Source organism: Oncorhynchus gorbuscha, linkage group LG01 (assembly GCF_021184085.1).
Source record: "Oncorhynchus gorbuscha isolate QuinsamMale2020 ecotype Even-year linkage group LG01, OgorEven_v1.0, whole genome shotgun sequence".
Lineage (NCBI taxonomy): Eukaryota > Metazoa > Chordata > Actinopteri > Salmoniformes > Salmonidae > Oncorhynchus > Oncorhynchus gorbuscha.
This window is the reverse complement of record NC_060173.1, coordinates 97,886,195-97,905,744: the sequence shown is the minus strand read 5'-3', so window position 1 is coordinate 97,905,744 and position 19,550 is coordinate 97,886,195. Positions and strand designations below refer to the sequence as shown.

At 42.8% G+C, this 19,550-nt stretch overlaps 2 protein-coding genes across 4 annotated transcripts in view; one reads left to right on the top strand and one right to left on the bottom strand.

The window, feature by feature from the left end:
- The window catches only part of itga4 (integrin alpha 4), a 40,443-nt gene extending 25,992 nt beyond the window's left edge, over positions 1-14,451 (top strand). Inside the window, exons 17-28 of the mRNA XM_046367697.1 lie at positions 121-197; positions 2,716-2,866; positions 3,048-3,146; positions 4,481-4,557; positions 6,331-6,420; positions 6,529-6,616; positions 6,751-6,858; positions 7,369-7,494; positions 10,411-10,536; positions 10,658-10,756; positions 13,518-13,637; positions 13,750-14,451. Coding sequence (XP_046223653.1) covers positions 121-197; positions 2,716-2,866; positions 3,048-3,146; positions 4,481-4,557; positions 6,331-6,420; positions 6,529-6,616; positions 6,751-6,858; positions 7,369-7,494; positions 10,411-10,536; positions 10,658-10,756; positions 13,518-13,637; positions 13,750-13,842 — 1,254 coding nt within the window. The 3' untranslated portion in view covers positions 13,843-14,451. The remainder of the gene's footprint in view (positions 1-120; positions 198-2,715; positions 2,867-3,047; positions 3,147-4,480; positions 4,558-6,330; positions 6,421-6,528; positions 6,617-6,750; positions 6,859-7,368; positions 7,495-10,410; positions 10,537-10,657; positions 10,757-13,517; positions 13,638-13,749) is intronic.
- Positions 14,452-15,990: 1,539 nt separating this feature from the next.
- The window catches only part of cerkl (ceramide kinase-like), a 133,531-nt gene continuing 129,971 nt past the window's right edge, over positions 15,991-19,550 (bottom strand). For 2 of the 3 annotated variants that reach the window (XM_046367707.1, XM_046367722.1), the window contains 2 exons: positions 18,716-18,915; positions 15,991-16,563 (listed from right to left, as the gene is read on the bottom strand). In XM_046367707.1, coding sequence (XP_046223663.1) covers positions 16,482-16,563; positions 18,716-18,915 — 282 coding nt within the window. In that variant the 3' untranslated portion in view covers positions 15,991-16,481. Of the gene's footprint in view, positions 16,564-17,879; positions 18,139-18,715; positions 18,916-19,550 lie in introns of those variants that run through there. The other variant, XM_046367713.1, reaches the window with a different exon arrangement.

Here is a 19,550-nt window from a genome sequence, read left to right as displayed (position 1 = left end):
CTAAGAGTGTAGAGTTCTCCACTTACATCCATGTATGGTAGTTACTGTATATTAGAGGATACATTGCTGTATTTTCAGTGACGGCATCATCATCATCTAACAGTAACCTTCCTTCTCCAGACTCAGTTTGCTCGGTACTGTTCATTGGCCAACTGTTCAACCAATCTGCAGGTCTCTGCATACCTGGTCTTACCACAGTAAGTAGCATTTAGCATAAATGTTCATCTAGAATATGTTGGTGTTTTCTTTGTAATACAATCTTTTGTCTTGAAGCTTTTACTTTCTATTTCTTATCTCTGTGGACAAAACTGAGCTATTGAAGGTTTACTTTACAAATTAATTACAGCATCCCGAAACAAAGAATATTTATGTGGAAAACAACCTTCATAGGATTATATCAGGTGTTGACTGTGGTGCCCATGATGTCAATACTCTCCAGTTCACGTCATTAAGGGGGGATTGTTGTACATGTTTATTCATGGTCACATTACACCTTAAACACTTAACTGCCAGGCTAATTTATGTTACGGCCAGGCTAATACAGTATCTGATTATTCATGACGCAGAGGTGTGTGTGTGTGTTTACCTTGCTAAGTTAGATGAGAAACATCAGACTTGTGAGCCCCTCATTGTTTGTGTCATAGAAACATACGCACGCACATGTACACATACACATACACCTCCCCCCACCCCCCACACACACCTTCAGACCCACTTACCCACAAAGCAGCAAATTCTTCAACATGGACATTAGTCATTTTAAAACCCCTTTTCCCTCCCCATACTGGACACAGTGAAAAGCTGAGTATGCATAGCCTCTTCCCCTAACAATACAGCTTGTCTATGGGGTACGTCCCAAATGGTACCCTAATCCCTACATAGTGCACTACTTTTATAAATGTAGTGCACTTTGTAGGGAATAGGGTGTCATTTGAGATGCTTGTTTCGGTGCCAGATCAGTTCCCCTCCTAAGGTGTATAGTGACTAAGTCCTTGCTGTAAAGCCAGGGAATCCACAGGACTGCATAACAGGTACATTCTGATGTTTCCGTGACAGTGACTGTTTAGTCTGGTCTCCCCTGAAACCATGATTCTGGCACTTTATGGAAAGTTCTTCAAAGTAGCCACCCTTTGCCTTGATGACAGCTTTGCACACTCTTGGCATTCTCTCAACCAGCTTCACATGGAATGCTTTTCCAACAGTCGTGAAGGAGTTCCCACATATGCTGAGCACTTGTTGGCTGCTTTTCCTTCACTCTGCAGTCCAACTCATCCCAAAACATCTCAATTGGGTTGAGGTCAAGTGATTGTGGAGGCCAGGTCATCTGATGCAGCACTCCATTACTCTCCTTATTGGTCAAATAGCTCTTACACAGCCTGGAGGTGTGTTGGGTCATTGTCCTGTTGAAAAACAAATGATAGTCCCACTAAGCACAAACCAGATGGGATTGCTTATCGCTGTGCTTTGCTGCTGTGGTAACCATGCTGGTTAAGTGTGTCTTGAATTCTAAATAAATCACAGACAGTGTCACCAGCAAAGCACCATCACACCTCCTCCTCCATGCTTCATGGTGGGTACCACAGATGCAATGATTATCTGTTCATCTACTCTGAGTCTTACAAAGACATTGCAGTTGGAACCAAAAATCTCAATCTCGTGTTTCTTGGTCCAACAAGTCTCTTCTTCTAATTGGTGTCCTTTAGTAGTGGTTTCTTTGCAGCAATTCAACCATGAAGGCCTGATTCACGCAGTCTCCTCTGAACAGTTGGTGTTGAGATGTGTCTGTTACTTGAACTCTGTGAAGCGTTTATTTGGGCTGCAATTTCTGAGGCTGGTAACTCTAATGAATTTATCCTCTGCAGCAGAGGTAACTCTGGGTCTTCCTTTCCTGTGGCGGGCCTCATGAGAGCCAGTTTCATTATAGTGCTTGATGGTTTTTGTGACTTCACTTGAAGAAACTGTCAAAGTTTTTGAAAATTTCTGTATTGACTGACCTCCATGTCTTAAAGTAATGATGTTGACTGTTGTTTCTCTTTGCTTATTTGAGCTGTTATTGCCATAATATGGACTTGGTCTTTTACCAAATAGGGCAATCTTCTGTATACCACCCCTACCTTGTCACAACACAACTGATTGTCTTAAACGCAGTAAGAAGGAAAGCCATTTCACAAATGAACTTTTAACAACACAAACCTGTTAATTGAAATGCATTCCAGGTGACTACCTCATAAAAAAAAAATAATAATAATAATCAAGTCAGTTAAGAACAAATTATTATTTACAATGACAGCCTACCAGGGAACAGTGGGTTAATTGCCTTGTTCAGCGGCAGAACAACATTTTTACCTTGTCAGCTCGGGGATTCAATCCAGCAACCTTTCAGTTACTGACCCAACACTCTAACCATTGGGCTACCTGAAGCTGGTTTGCAAAGCTGTCATCAAGGCATATGGTGGCTACTTTGAAGAATCTAAAATATAAATATATTTTGATTTGTTTAATGCTTTTTTGGTTACTACATAATTCCATGTGTTATTTCATCGTTTTGATGTCTTCACTATTATTCTACAATGTAGAAAATAGAAAAAATAAAGAAAAACCCTGGAATGAGTAGGTGTGTCCAAACTTTTGACTGGTACTGTATGAGGCGACAGCCTTCCAGTTTTATACATAGGGCCCTATTCAATCCAGCCCCTAAAACTGTTAATCTTGCAGGAAACACAACAACATACAGTACTTTGCATTGGGTAATGGGAAGACCATCATGTTGAACACAACCCTGGTGAACGCTGGAGATGATGCCTTCCTCCCCAGGCTCCAGTTACGCTTCCCATCCAACCTGCACTACATCAAAGTCCTTGATGCAGTACGTGTTTGATTTATTGATTACTCAGAGTAGCAGTTATTACATTTCTCACATAATCACCAATGTAATTTAGACGATGTGGCACTGCAATTCTAAGAAACACACAACATCATGTGAATCTATGCGCTCTTGGATTGTAATAAATTACACACACAATCCCATTATCTGTTATTATTTTCAGAAGGAGAAGTATGTGAGCTGTGACATTTCAGAGGAGAACAAGACAATAGTAGGAATGGACTGTAGTGTTGGGAACCTGTACTTCAGCTCTGGAGCCAAGGTACTGTATGCACAACACTCAAACTTACTCCTACCTTACTCTAATGTTACTCTAGCCTTATCCCAACCTTACTCTACTGTTAATCCAACCTTAATCTCATTTGACTCCAGCCTTACTCTGCGACTTCTGCCTTACTATGTCACTCCAGCCTTACTCTACTGTTACTCCAACCTTACTCTAATGTTACTCCAACCTTACTCTGTTACTCCAGCCTTACTCTGTCACTCCAGCCTTACTCTAGTGTTACTCCAGCCTTACTTTAATTTTACTCCAACTGTACTGTTACTTCAGCCTTACTCTGTCACTCCAGCCTTACTCCAGTGTTACTCCAACCGTACTCTAATTTTACTCCAGCCTTACTCTGTTACTTCAGCCTTACTCTAATGTTACTCCAACCGTACTCTAATTTTACTTCAGCCTTACTCTGTCACTCCAGCCTTACTCTGTTACTCCAGCCTTACTCTAATGTTACTCCGGCCTTACTCTACTGTGACTCCAGCCTTACTATAATGCTACTCTAACATTATTCCAACCGTACTCTGTTACTCTAATATTACTCTAAGGTTACTCCAGAATTACTCAAACTTTACTTCCGTGTTACTGTAATTTTACTCTATTAATCTGGGTCTGAATACTTTAACTAATTACCCCACTGGGCACAGACATAAATTCAACGTCATGGTTGGGTAGGTTACTTTCTTAATGTAGTCCATTACAGTTACTAGTTACCTGTCTAAAATTGTAACAAGTAACATAACTTTTGGATGACACAAACTCAGTAACGTAATCTGATTACTTTTAGTTACTTTTGGATTACCTTCCCTTAAAATGCATTAGAAGAAGACAAAAAGGACCCATCAAATGCATTTAGTGTGTCATCATAGTGGTCTCGATCAGGAGCTCAAACTATTTTTATTGCACCTTTTTTAAATCTGAATTGAATGTCATTGAGAAAAACAGAAAGGTGTCTTAATGTATTTTTTTCCAACATCCTTTCTGAATTGAAAAGTAATCCAAGAAGCAATCAACTAGATTTTCTGTAATCTGATTATGATATTTTTGCTGGTAATGTAACTAACTGATTAGTTACATTCACAAAAAAAAAATCTGATTGCCCTGTTCAATGTCTATTCCTTGTTGGTTCAACGTAAATTTACTGAAATGGCGTGGAAACAATGTTGATTCAACCAATGTGTGCCCAGTGGGTATCCAGACCCATATCTTCTGTTTGCTGCCAATGCTGCTGCTGTTTTAAAGGCAGCGTTTTATAAACTGCTGTTTAAGAAGGTAATATCTTACTTGCTATCTAATCAGAATTTCTGTATTTTCTGCAGGTGAACATCAGCTTTCTGTTGGATGTAAACCAGAGTAGCAGTGCTGGTGACATTAGCATATCCATCAACACTTTTGGGTATGTACAGACCCATAAAGGAAAGATGGATGCCCACACACTGAATGCGCCTGCAGTGTTATTGAGTGCAATGTTTTGACCCTAGGTCTTTATCATAACCTTTATCTTGACTTTTGCAGGTAACTGGATCTGCTTACACTACTTCTGACCTTAGCACAGATCCCCTAACCCACGAACGCAATCTTTCTCCACAATACATTAAATAATGGAATGGCACGTTTTTTAAACTGATGTCCTGTTACACCATCGGTGACGTCTTGCCAGCCTTATCAAACCAAACAGACAGATCGTAAAACAGCCCAATGTGACACTGAGTGGACAAAACATTAGGAACACCAGTTCTTTCCATTACATAGACTGACCAGATGAATCCAGGTGAAAGCTGTCTTTGAATGAGGTATGGTAGTAGGTGCCATTGGGTTTTTCATGCTCAACAGTTTCCTGTGTGTATCAAGAATGGTCCACCACATTCAGCCAATTTCATCTAAAGTTTTGTACACTCAGTGTATGTGTTTGTTCTGTTGCTAGGGGAAACAGGAAACACAGTCCCAGTGACCTGAATTATTCAAACCAGAGAGTGCTGCAGGTTCCCTTTCTTGGTTTCCTCCTGTAGTTGTTACATTGTTGTGTAGTTGAGAAGTACATCCGGCGGCCCCTGTTGTGTCATTTGGGTAAAGAAAAGCTTTTGAATGTTTGACAGTTTCAGAACACTCTAAAACACTCCATGTTCATATCTGGTAACACTTAACTGGAGACATTCCTTGCTCAGAGTTTTGTTCAGAGAATGTCACATTTTTCTAACAGCTGGAACAGCTTTTCCTGCAATCTAGAGCCATGATCGTTATGCCTAGTTCAATGTAAAAAAGATGTATATTTTTTCTGCATACGTTATCGAAGCATACTTCTTTCCCTGTTCAATTGTAATTTTAATTAATGAGGCACATTGATTATTTAAGAACCTTTATGCCATAGGGGTTTAGTACAACTGCTACATTGGTACATAGTACCCAATCATTAATAAAGCAATTGTATTATTTTCTAAAGTCTAGCAACCTTGCAAGCAGGCATGTCAGCTAAGATAGACTAGCTACTCTAACTTGATTGGTAGCTAGTTATGAGGTTGGGACATTTTTGTGTTATTATTTATTTAGTATTTATTTATTCATCAAGAATAATATCCTACATAGCTTAAGCAAATTAATTTACAAACACCTCCTGCGAGTCCTGCCCATCACCGGCAGCTAAAATCAAATCAAACGCTGTGTGTGACTCTCTCTCTCTCTCTCCTCTTCCACTGGCAATACGGTCTGCATACATATCTTTGCTCGATAGTGCACCTAGGAAGGAACCACTTACTGGGGGGCTACTCTTTGCCTGGTCCAGTCAGTGTGCCCCCTCCACAAAATACCACTGACAAATCCTTTTAGAAATAATTATGAAACTTAGTCATTACTTTAACATCTGAACATTTTAAAAACAGGACAAATCTGAGGGGGCATGTGCCCTTGTTCCCATATGGGAATGACACCTCTGAAAGTGTCATGTAATGCTTGAAGGTATGCTTTGGCCTCTTACTCTGAGAAACAGTAGCAATGTGAAGTTCTGCAACGTCTGATGTTTGGCATTTCTTTGGCTTTGAGTTGAATTCCATTAACAGTATAATGGCATTGGCTGTGCTTAAATGTTTTGTTTTCAATATATCAAATTGATTAATATGAAATGGAATCTAAATAGATAATTTCTTGTTTTTTTTTCTGACATGGTCTTTTCCAGAGACAATTCTGAAAATGAGGATCTTCTGCATGACAACTCAGCCACTCTGATGTTACCGTTGAGATATGGCGTGGATGTCAGTGTCCATGGGTAAGACATTTATTTACAGTAACAAAGACAGTTCCTCGCTCTTCATTGACAGTATTTATAAACATTTCTTATTGTACTTCATAAGCTAATTACTGATCTCCCTTGCAGGTTTGTGACTCCAACATCCTTTGTATTTGGTGACCAGGAGCCTACTCCAGTTGATTGCTACACAGAGACATTCAACTACACTTACAAGGTATGTACCATAGGAATACAATATAACATTGTTTTCTAACAGAAACTGATGTGATCGTTACAGCCTAGTTTGAGTATTTGAATGACTGACTGCCTGGGTTTATACTGACATATTGTATCGGTGTGCCTTGGCAGGTTGTCAATATCGGTCCAAGCAAATCTCTCAACACGGAAGTTGAGATTGATATTCCCAAGATACTATCACCATATCCATACAGGTTACTCCACATTGCAGATTTTCAGGTAAGTGTGTGATTGATTGCTGAAAAATTCCACCCGTAGCCGTGGTATATTGGCCATATACCACAAACCCGAGGTGCTTTATTGCTATTATAAACTCGTTACCAACGTAATTAGACCATTAAATAGAACATTTCTGTCATACCAACGGTATACGGTCTATTATAAACTCGGTGGTTCGAGCCCTGAATGCGGATTGGCTGACAGCCATGGTATATCAGACCGTATACCATGGGTATGACAAAACATACATTTTTACTTCTCTAATTACATTGGTAAACAGTTTATAATAGCAATAAGGCACCTCTGGGGTTTGTGATATATGGCCAATATACCACGGCTACGGGCTGTGTCCAGAACAGCCCTTAGCCATGGTATACTGGCCATATACCACACCCCTTTGGGCCATAAGGCTTAAATATACCACGGCTTTCAGCTAATCAGCATTCAGGGCTCGAACCACCCAGTTTATAATCACCAATATCTAACTTATTTTCTTTCCTTATCTGTTAGACCTCTCTTGGAGAATGCTCCATTAAAAACGGCTCCATCACAGTAGAAGATGATTGTGGGGTGCCACGTTCGTCTTTAATCAAGGAACTGGTCTTCTTCTTCTCCAAAACCAGCAAACGCAAAATGGTAGATACCTCCCTCTCCTACTCCTATAATGTATATAGTTATAGTATGCAGCAGTGTTGGGGTCAATTCCATATTGATGCAGTCATTTCAGGAAGTACATTAATTGGAATTCTAATTTTCCTCTAATTTTTTCAATGAGGAACATTTACATTTTTGTTTACTTCCTGAGTTTAAATGGAATTGGCCCTAACTGTAACGTCGTTCTTCGTTTGTAGAATGAGAGTCGGACCGAAATGCAGCGTAGTGGTTACTCATGTCTTTAATGAAAGGAAAAAGGCGATACATGCAATAACTATACAAATACGAAAACAACAAACGGAACGTGAAACCTACTACAGCCTATCTGGTGAAACTATACAGAGACAGGAACAATCACCCACAAAATACAAAGAGAAACCAGGCTACCTAAATACGGTTCCCAATCAGAGACAACGAGAATCACCTGACTCTGATTGAGAACCGCCTCAGGCAGCCAAGCCCATACAACACCCTTACTCAGCCGCAATTCCAAATACAAAAACCCCAATACGAAAATACAATAACATAAACCCATGTCACACCCTGGCCTGACCAAATAATATAATGAAAACACAAAATACAATGACCAAGGCGTGACAGAACCCCCCCCCCCCACCCCCTAAGGTGCGGACTCCCGGACGCACCTCAAAACCATAGGGTCTGTCCATGGTGGCGGTTCCGGCTCGGGACGCGGACCCCGCTCCATTAATGTCCTAGTTCCTCCCCTTCGCGTCCTGGGATAATCCACCATTGCCGCCGACCATGGCCTAATAGTCCTCACCCAGAACCCCACAGAACTGAGGAGCAGCTCGTGACTGAGGGGCAGCTCGGGACTGAGGGGCAGCTCGGGACTGAGGGGCAGCCCGGAACTGAGGGGCAGCCCGGAACTGAGAGGAAGCCCAGTACTGAGAGGAAGCCCAGTACTGAGAGGAAGCCCAGTACTGAGATGAAGCTCAGGCAGGTAGCAGGCTCCGGTAGATCCTGGCTGGCTGGCGGATCTGGAAGATTCTGGTTGACTAGCAGATCTGGAAGATTCTGGTTGACTGGCAGATCTGGAAGAGAATGGTTGTCTGGCAGATCTAGAAGATCATGGCTAACTGGCGGATCCTGGCTGACTGGCGGATCCTGGCTGACTGGCGGATCCTGGCTGACTGGCAGATCCTGGCCGACTGGCAATTCTGGCGGATCCTGGCTGACTGGCACTTCTGGCGGATCCTGGCTGACTGGCACTTCTGGCGGATCCTGACAGACTGGTGGATCCAGGCTGACTGGTGGATCTAACTGATCCTGACAGACTGGCGGCGCTGGGCAGACTGGCGGCGCTGGGCAGACTGGCGGCGCTGGGCAGACTGGCGACGCTGGGCAGACTGGCGGCGCTGGGCAGACTGGCGGCGCTGGGCAGACTGGGAGCACTGGCGGCACTGGCGGCGCTGGGCAGACGGGAGACTCCGGCAGCGCAGTAGAGGAGCAAGGCTCTGGCTGCGCTAAACAGGCGGGAGACTCCAGCAGCGCAGGAGAGGAGAAAAGCGCTGGCTGCGCTGAACAGGCGAGGCGCACTGAAGGCCTGGTGCGTGGTGCTGGAACTGGTGGTACTGGATCGAGGATAGACCGGACCGTGCAGGCGCACTGGAGCTCTTGAGCACCGAGCCTGCCCAAGCTTACCTGGCTCGATGCCCACTCTAGCCCGGCCAATAGGAAGGGCTGGTATGTGCCGCACCGGGCTATGCACCCGCACTGGAAACACTGTGCGCTCCATAGCATAACACGGTGCCTGCCCGGTCTCTCTAGCCCAACGGTGAGCACAGGGAGTTTGCGCAGGTCTCCTACCTAGCATAGCCATACCTCCTTTTAGCCCCCCCCCCAATAATTTTTTGGGGCTGCTTTTCTGGCTTCCAACCGCGTCGCCGTGCTGCCTCCTCATACCAACGCCTCTCCACTTTATCCGCCTCTATTTCTTCCTTGGGACGGCAATATTCTCCAGGCTGAGCCCAGGGTCCTTTCCCGTCTAATTCCTCCTCCCATGTCCAATTCTCCAAGTGGTGCAGCCTCTCCCACTGCAACTGCTCTTCACGATTAACAGGGAGAGTTGGCTCAGGTCTGAACCCTGACTCAGCCACTCTCTCCCTGAGCCACCCCCCCCACAATAAATATTTGGGGGTTACTTTCGGTTTTCGCTCTGCGCCGCGGTGTCTTTCTTTACGACTCCATTCGCCTATAGCCCTCTTCGCACTGCACCAGCGAATCCCAGGCGGGCTCCGGCATTGTCTCTGGGTCGGCCGCCCACCTGTCTATTTCTTCCCACGTCGTATACTCCATGCCTCCGCTGTCCATAACGTCCTCCCTTCGCTGTTCAAGCTGTCGCTGCCTGTTAACACGCTGCTCGGTCCGTGTGTGGTGGGTGATTCTGTAACGGCGTTCTTCGTTTGTGGAAAGAGAGTCGGACCGAAATGCAGCGTAGTGGTTACTCATGACTTTAATAGGAAAAGTGACACATGAAATAACTATACAAATACAAAACAACAAACGGAACGTGAAACCTAATTACAGCCTATCTGGTGAAACTACACAGAGACAGGAACAATCACCCAACGAAATACAAAGCGAAACCAGGCTACCTAAATACGGTTCCCAATCAGAGACAACGAGAATCACCTGACTCTGATTGAGAACCGCCTCAGGCAGCCAAGCCCATACAACACCCCTACTCAGCCGCAATCCCAAATACAAAAACCCCAATACGAAAATACAATAACATAAACCCATGTCACACCCTGGCCTGACCAAATAATATAACGAAAACACAAAATACAATGACCAAGGCGTGACACTAACCTTATTATGTAGCATTGATGTTGATGTTTTAAAATGAAATCACAATAGTGTTGTTTCTCTCCATAGTTCTGTGCTCACGGAGACGACCTGTGCCTGACTCTGGTGTGTAGACTAGGAGACATGGACATTGGGAAAGAAGCCACCATTCAGATGGAAGTGAAGCTCAACCCCACTGTTCTACAGCTCACACCGGTAAACACTTCACTAATGCTACACTTTCAAATCTCTTAAAATCACAACACAAATTATAATTTCTTCATTGAGGATATTAAAGTGTTCTAATGTAATCAAATCTTACCCCCCCTCTCCTCAGGGTCGTCATGGAGTGATGCTGATAGAGAGTACTGGCATCATCACATCACCAAGGGAGGACCCTCACACCATCCTATTACAGCAAACCCCTATTGCTCAGGTAAGAAATGATAGGCCTATACAGTAGTCATACATTGGCCTTATACAGTAATATTTTGGAGGATAGCATGTCACTGTTCCACAATGGAGATCACTCAAGTCTATGTCAAGTCCGTGTCCATGCACTTGACACATTTATTAAATTGTTTATTCCAGTTACTAAAATAGCTTATTCTAGTAAAAACTGTTATATCCGCTTGGATTGATGAGGAATTGAAAAATTGTATGTTTGAGAGGGATGAGGCAAAAGGTTTGGCAAATAGGTTTAGATAGGTTTAGAAGCACAACCGATTGGCAAACATACTGCAAATTGAGAAATCATGCAACTAAACTGAATTAAAATGTGAAACTATACTATGACACAAAGATAAACGATATAAAGAATGATAGTAAAAACATGACATGCCAGCAACAAACGCTGACACTACACATCCAATTTTGATTTCCGTAAAGTGAGTGAAAAAAATATTGTTTTCTATCAACAATGACAAGCCACTGGGGTCTGACAACTTGGATGGGAAATTACTGAGGATAATAGCGGACGATATTGCCACTCCTTTTTTCCATATCTTCAATTTAAGCCTACAATTTAAGCCTACTAGAAAGTGTGTGCTCTCAAGCCTGGAGGGAAGCAAAAGTCATTCCGCTACCTAAGAATAGTAAAGCCCCCTTTACTGGCTCAAATAGCCGACCAATCAGCTTTGAGTAAAGCATGTGTGTATATGTGTGAGTATGACTCAACACTATACACGTCAGCTACTACAGTGACTGGAATGACTGCAACACTTAACAAAGAGCTGCAGTAAGTTTCAGAGTGGGTGACAAGGAATAAGTTAGTCCTATATAACTAAAAGCATTGTACTTGCGACAAATCATTCACTAAACCCTAAACCTCAACTAAATCTTGTAATGAATAATGTGGAAATGGGGAGCAAGTTGAGGTGACTACTAAACTGCTTGGAGTAACCCTGGATTGTAAACTGTCATGGTCAAAACGTATTGATACAACAGTAGCTAAAATGGGGAGAAGTCTGTCCATAATAAAGCACTGCTCGGCCTTCTTAACAACACTATTAAGAAGGCAGGTCCTACAGGCCCTAGTATTGTCGAAACAGGACTACTATTCAGTCTTCTGGTCAGGTGCCACAAAGAGGGACTTAGGAAAATTGGAATTGGCTCAGAACAGGGCAGTATGGCTGGCCCTTGGATGTATACATGTTATTTACAAAATAGCCTCCAATACCCTACTCAATCAATTGGATGCAGTCTATCACAGTACCATCCGTTTTGTCACCAAAGCCCCATATAATACCCAGACCTGTGACCTGTACTCTCTTGTTGGCTGGCCCTCGCTTCATACTCGTCGCCAAACCCACTGGCTCCAGGTCATCTACAAGACCCTGCTAGGTAAAGTCCCCCGTGTCTCAGCTCGCTGGTCACCATAGCAGCACCCACCTGTAGCACGCGCTCCAGCAGGTATATCTCTCTGGTCACCCCCAAAACCAATTCTTTCTTTGGCCGCCTCTCCTTCCAGTTCTCTGCTGCCAATGACTGGTACGAACTACAAAAATCTCTGAAACTGGAAACGCTTATCTCCTTCACTAGCTTTAAGCACCAGCTGTCAGAGCAGCTCACAGATTACTGCACCTGTACATAGCCCATCTATAATTTAGCCCAAAGAACTACCTCTTCCCCTACTGTATTTATTTATTTTGAGCCTTTGCACCCCATTATTTTTATTTCTACGTTGCACATTCTTCCACTGCAAATCTACCATTCCAGTGTTTTACTTGCTACATTGTATTTACTTTGCCACCATGGCCTTTTTTTTGCCTTTACCTCCCTTATCTCACCTCATTTGCTCACATCATATATAGACTTGTTTTTCTACTGTATGTTTGTTTTACTCCATGTGTAACTCTGTGTTATTGTGTGTGTCGAACTGCTTTGCTTTATCTTGGCCAGGTCGCAATTGTAAATGAGAACTTGTTCTCAACTTGCCTACCTGGTTAAATAAAGGTGAAATAAATCAAATAAATAAATAAATAAATACAGAGAGCTAACATTAACAATATACATGTCAATCTCTCCTGGCTCAAAGTGGAGGAGAGATTGACTTCATCACTACTTGTATTTGTGAGAGGTATTGACATCCATGCATAAGTCCAAGTCCAGAACAGACTATGGGAGGCTCACAGTACTATATAGAGCTCTAAACCACATCAAGCAACTCTTGCAAGCAGTAAAATTTGATTTACAAAAACAGATAAAAATACATCTTATGGAACACCGGGGACTGTGAAGCAACACAACACAGTCACAAGTATACAAACACGCGATAACACACACACTATACACACACATAGATTTTGTGTTGTAGATATGTGGTAGTAGAGTAGAGGCCTGTGTGCACACACTTAATGTGTTTTGAAATCTGTTGTGAATGTATTGTAATGTTTTTTTAAATGGTATAACTGCCTTCATTTTGCTGGACCCCAGGAAGAGTAGCTTGGCAGAAGTTCATGGGGATCCATAATAAATACAAATACAAATGTCCTGGTAGGGTTAAGAAGTGTCAGGAAATTGCCTATGCAACCTCCGAGTGCCTTACTATTATAAAACGCTGGAATGTATAGTGTCCAAGTTAGGACAGGGGTGGAAATGACAGGACATTTCCAACCTTGTCTGATGTTCCAGGTCATATATGTACAATGTAATACTAGTGCACGGTAATAACGTTTTATTTAATTCTGATGTTTCAGGTTGTGTTGGAGGCCCACTTCAACCAGAAGCCTCAGGCAGCAGTGGAGGGGTTCATCATTGTAGGGAGTCTACTGGTGGGACTCCTGATCCTGGCCCTGCTCATCTTCGCCCTCTGGAAGGTCAGTACAACACCTTCATCTTTAACACTACACACAAAACAGCATACAAAAACACTGCATTCTTATCCCTCTCCTTCTCATCTGAAACTGGACCTTGTTCTTTCATTCCCAGGCTGGTTTCTTCAAGAGGCAGTTTAAGAAGGAGATCAGGAGGGATAGCTGGGACTATGTACCAAAGAGTGAGAAGACTGAGAGTATATCCTAAGAGTGTACTAATACAGAATGGTTCTATACGACAACATGAACTAACTTGCTGGGGAACAGCTTCTCTACTAAAAGGCCCATTTTGATTGAGATCATCCAAACCCAAGGGAAAGAACTGCAGGACAATTCAAACATTTGTGGCTCAAAATCTAGGAATCAACTAAATGCTGTAATTTCTCTAAAACATGCAAGAGGAAAAACTTTTGCACTTTACCTCTGGGCTTGTTGCAGTGAGAGTATAGAACATGGGCTTGTTGCAGTGAGAGTATAGAACATGGGCTTGTTGCAGTGAGAGTATAGAACATGGGCTTGTTGCAGTGAGAGTATAGAACATGGGCTTGTTGCAGTGAGAGTATAGAACATGGGCTTGTTGCAGTGAGAGTATAGAACATATAGAACATGGGCTTGTTGCAGTGAGAGAGAGTATAGAACATGGGCTTGTTGCAGTGAGAGTATAGAACATGGGCTTGTTGCAGTGAGAGTATAGAACATGGGCTTGTTGCAGTGAGAGAGAGTATAGAACATGGGCTTGTTGCAGTGAGAGAGAGTATAGAACATGGGCTTGTTGCAGTGAGAGAGAGTATAGAACATGGGCTTGTTGCAGTGAGAGTATAGAACATGGGCTTGTTGCAGTGAGAGAGAGTATAGAACATGGGCTTGTTGCAGTGAGAGAGAGTATAGAACATGGGCTTGTTGCAGTGAGAGTATAGAACATGGGCTTGTTGCAGTGAGAGAGAGTATAGAACATGTATAGAACATGGGCTTGTTGCAGTGAGAGAGAGTATAGAACATGGGCTTGTTGCAGTGAGAGAGAGTATAGAACATGGGCTTGTGGCAGTGAGAGTATAGAACATTGGACTGCGTACATGGAATGTAAATTAGAACATGGACTATGTGACCTCACAAGAACAGGCCTATCATTCCTGTTTTTATTCCCCACCAAGAACTGGTCTTGTTCAATATGCATGAAACAGAAGAAAACGCTCCAAAACAGAGTGTGAAACAGGGAGGCACTTTCTGTGCCTGTCCATTAATTAAGAACCGTTCATTTTACATTGCAAAACATTCTCCCATACCTGACTACTTGGATTCGGTCGCACATATTTATTGTGTCTGCTGTACAAAACATGTATGAATGCACTGCTGAATCTTTTCTCTATGGATAGGAAGTCTATTTGTATACAATGATATATACACATCTATATGGCAAATCTATCCTCATTAGGTGTGTATATACTGTGTATATAGATATATCAGGAGGACCTTTCTTTCGCATCCTTTTGAAACAACATTTCCTTTTGTATCTTCATGCTATGGGTAGGGAGGGGAAACAGCCTCAAACTGTCACAAAGTCACACATTTATTGTGAAACTAGTGTCACTAGTGATAAACCATCAGATTGAAAGAAGGAACATTTGTTCTGGTTGATCTGTGAGACCCAGCGAAAGCCTCTGCCGAGCCGTACAGCCTAAACCCATGTTTCATAGAAATTAATAGGAGCATCTCACACTCTGCAAACGTTACGTGTCCAGTGTAACAGACCAGTAAGACCAGTACCTGCACAGGTGTTAATTCTTCAATTTGTATTTTTGCTCAGCAGCTTATGGAGTGAATGGGACAGAAGGTTTAATTGTTCTAATATAGAACTGAAGGTAACAGAAGGATGAGGAGGTCAGGGAAGTGTCATCAGTGAACAAAGGCGTCTGTTCACTGACTCACTCACTGAATGACACATACCACTCCTCAAGGAGACAGCACCCTGTGTGTGTGTGTGTGTGTGTGTGTGCATACGTGTGTACGACAGCAGCTCATACACCAGCAACTCCTACACCATGGCAGCAGAAGTTTCCAACACAGTCAGAAATGAAAAATGAAAGAGCTTGTTCTTCAGAAATGACTCAAACGTTCGTCAAATGGAACACACTGAACACTGGCCTTACCTTTTGGAACATTTTCATCCCTTTGGATTCAATGGATTCTGTGTTCTTACTGTAGTTGTAAGGGATTGGAACATTCAGCTTTTGGAGAGATGGTAGGCTGCATGTGGAAGAGTAACGTGTTTTTACTGCTTAAATTTTCAGGGAGTCAACCTTTCATGACCAAGTTGTCAGTTTTGACAAAAATAAAGGGGGCACATTCCACATTTCTATAAATTGAAATAATTTTTTATTTTTAATAAATACGTGTGTGGCGTGTAAAAATGGACAGATAACATTTTGTTTGTCAACACATTTCACTTTGGTCTGATAATTGATGTAATCGTGCACTGGAATGTATTATTATGTTGTCTTTGCTTTAATATAAATCAACCTTTTCTATTTAATGTGCCTGTCTGTCCTCCATTTGGTTATTTGACGTCTAACATTCAAAGATGTACAGTAGTAAAGCCTGTAGGTGACATTCAGTGATAGTGCAAACGGAGGTTGTGCGTATCGACAACCCCTACATACATAGTTTTAGGTTGTGTGTAAAAGCTCCTCTCTTGTAGACAGTCTATACACTGAAGACAGTTTCTTGTAAAGCACACTAGGAAAGACTATGTTACATTCTGTGGCAATGCCAGTGGAGGTTGATATGTGTATAGACTCATCCACCCTTTAGACAGCTTTAAAAGGTATCGATTCTGCTCTACATACAGTGTTAAATGCAGCTGCACTTGATGTGTGCCTCCTCTGCCTCCTCGATGTACACTCCAAACAGGGTCAGGAGTTGAGGATGTAACCTGGTGGTAAAACAAACAGGGTCAGGAGTTATGGATGTAACCTGGTGGTAAAACAAACAGGGTCAGGAGTTGAGGATGTAACCTGGTGGTAAAACAAACAGGGTCAGGAGTTGAGGATGTAACCTGGTGGTAAAACAAACAGGGTTAGGAGTTGAGGATGTAACCTGGTGGTAAAACAAACAGGGTTAGGAGTTGAGGATGTAACCTGGTGGTAAACACAAACAGGGTCAGGAGTTGAGGATGTAACCTGGTGGTAAAACAAACAGGGTCAGGAGTTGTAAGTCGCTCTGGATAAGAGCGTCTGCTAAATGACTTAAATGTAAATGTAAATGAGGATGTAACCTGGTGGTAAAACAAACAGGGTCAGGAGTTGAGGATGTAACCTGGTGGTAAAACAAACAGGGTTAGGAGTTGAGGATGTAACCTGGTGGTAAAACAAACAGGTTCAGGAGTTGAGGATGTAACCTGGTGGTAAAACAAACAGGGTCAGGAGTTGAGGATGTAACCTGGTGGTAAAACAAACAGGTTCAGGAGTTGAGGATGTAACCTGGTGGTAAAACAAACAGGTTCAGGAGTTGAGGATGTAACCTGGTGGTAAAACAAACAGGGTTAGGAGTTGAGGATGTAAGGTTGAAACAAAAGGGTTAGGAGTTGAGGATGTGAGGATGTAACCTGGTGGTAAAACAAACAGGTTCAGGAGTTGAGGATGTAACCTGGTGGTAAAACAAACAGGTTCAGGAGTTGAGGATGTAACCTGGTGGTAAAACAAACAGGGTCAGGAGTTGAGGATGTAACCTGGTGGTAAAACAAACAGGGTTAGGAGTTGAGGATGTAACCTGGTGGTAAAACAAACAGGGTTAGGAGTTGAGGATGTAACCTGGTGGTAAAACAAACAGGGTCAGGAGTTGAGGATGTAACCTGGTGGTAAAACAAACAGGGTTAGGAGTTGAGGATGTAACCTGGTGGTAAAACAAACAGGGTTAGGAGTTGAGGATGTAACCTGGTGGTAAAACAAACAGGGTTAGGAGTTGAGGATGTAACCTGGTGGTAAAACAAACAGGGTCAGGAGTTGAGGATGTAACCTGGTGGTAAAACAAACAGGGTTAGGAGTTGAGGATGTAACCTGGTGGTAAAACAAACAGGGTTAGGAGTTGAGGATGTAACCTGGTGGTGAAACAAACAGGGTTAGGAGTTGAGGATGTAACCTGGTGGTAAAACAAACAGGGTCAGGAGTTGAGGATGTAACCTGGTGGTAAAACAAACAGGGTCAGGAGTTGAGGATGTAACCTGGTGGTAAAACAAACAGGGTTCAGGAGTTGAGGATGTAACCTGGTGGTAAAACAAACAGGGTCAGGAGTTGAGGATGTAACCTGGTGGTAAAACAAACAGGGTCAGGAGTTGAGGATGTAACCTGGTGGTAAAACAAACAGGGTTAGGAGTTGAGGATGTAACCTGGTGGTAAAACAAACAGGGTCAGGAGTTGAGGATGTAACCTGGTGGTAAAACAAACAGGGTCAGGAGTTGAGGATGTAACCTGGTGGTAAAACAAACAGGGTCAGGAGTTGAGGATGTAACCTGGTGGTAAAACAAACAGGGTTAGGAGTTGAGGATGTAACCTGGTGGTGAAACAAACAGGGTTAGGAGTTGAGGATGTAACCTGGTGGTAAAACAAACAGGGTTAGGAGTTGAGGATGTAACCTGGTGGTGAAACAAATGAATCAGTTACAGAGGTTTTAAATGTCTCATATCTGACTGACATAACAGTACTACTACTTCAGTGAAGCAATTCTTCAATACCGGTTTTAAATTTAAATATATGATTGAAAAAAGACTAATGGTTAAATTACACTGAACATGACCTGTAAGAACTGTCTTTGAGGAGTGTAAATTAAACCCAGAGTAATATGACCATGAGATTACAGTACAGGGCTATACTTAGTGAGCAGTGGTAGGTCATTGCCTTGGTAACATGTTATTTTTGTATCCAGGTTGAAGGTCTATCTGACAGTGTAGTTGCTATGGGGCTTTAGACCAGCTAAAGGATAGAGTTATACCTACTACATCGGCCAGTGTTCACACAGCATCTCAGAGTAGGGCTGCTGATCTATGATCATGGGGGGTCTTTGGGCCAGGTCAAGAACAGGAGCTGTACCTGATGAGCAGCTCTGAGGGCACCTCCAGTAGGTCTCCGTCTACGTTCCAGGGGTAGGCCCCCTCGGAGGAGATGATGGGCGCGTTCTTAGAGTCATACTCTCCATTGTCCTCAGCGATGTCATCAGACCAGCTGCTCTGAGAGCGGGGGCGGAGCCTCACAGCCCTCACTGTCTGCGTCTCCACGAAGGAGAAACTAAACTGGGGAGGAGGAGAAGAAGAAGATTATATTACTGTCCAACTGTATACAAGGAGGATCCAACATCCCTCCCTAGGACCTCCAATAAGCTTTGAGAGGGAGGCGAGGAATAGAGGAAAGAAGGACTGAGAGAACAAGACCATCATCTCAGTCAGTAGCAACTCCAACCACTAGGGGGAAATGATGCACAGCATCCCCAACAAGACAATTGCCTACATAGTAATGACGCCATCTATGACCCTGGTCACAGAGGTTCCATCCTCTCCTCGACAACAGTTCAGTTCAGTTAAGCCACCGTAACCATGAACATAGTACATATGAACGCCCCAGCATATATTTTATTCATGAAGGAAACAGGGAGGACATGGATGAGGACATGGATGAGGACATGGACCACTGGGTCTAGATATGATAGTGGAACATTTCCAACCTCAACTGGTATATGTGTTCTGACTTCCCATCTGGAAATAGATTTTTCAAGCATCGTTTTTCAGATGTATCCCTGACATCGTTCAAATCAAACTAAAACATTTAAATAGAAGTCAGACTATAAATAAACTCATGGCTGTTTGTTTGTCTGAGTCATAATTTAATAATTTCCATTTCCTGCTTGTATTCATGGGAAATGGCCCAATAA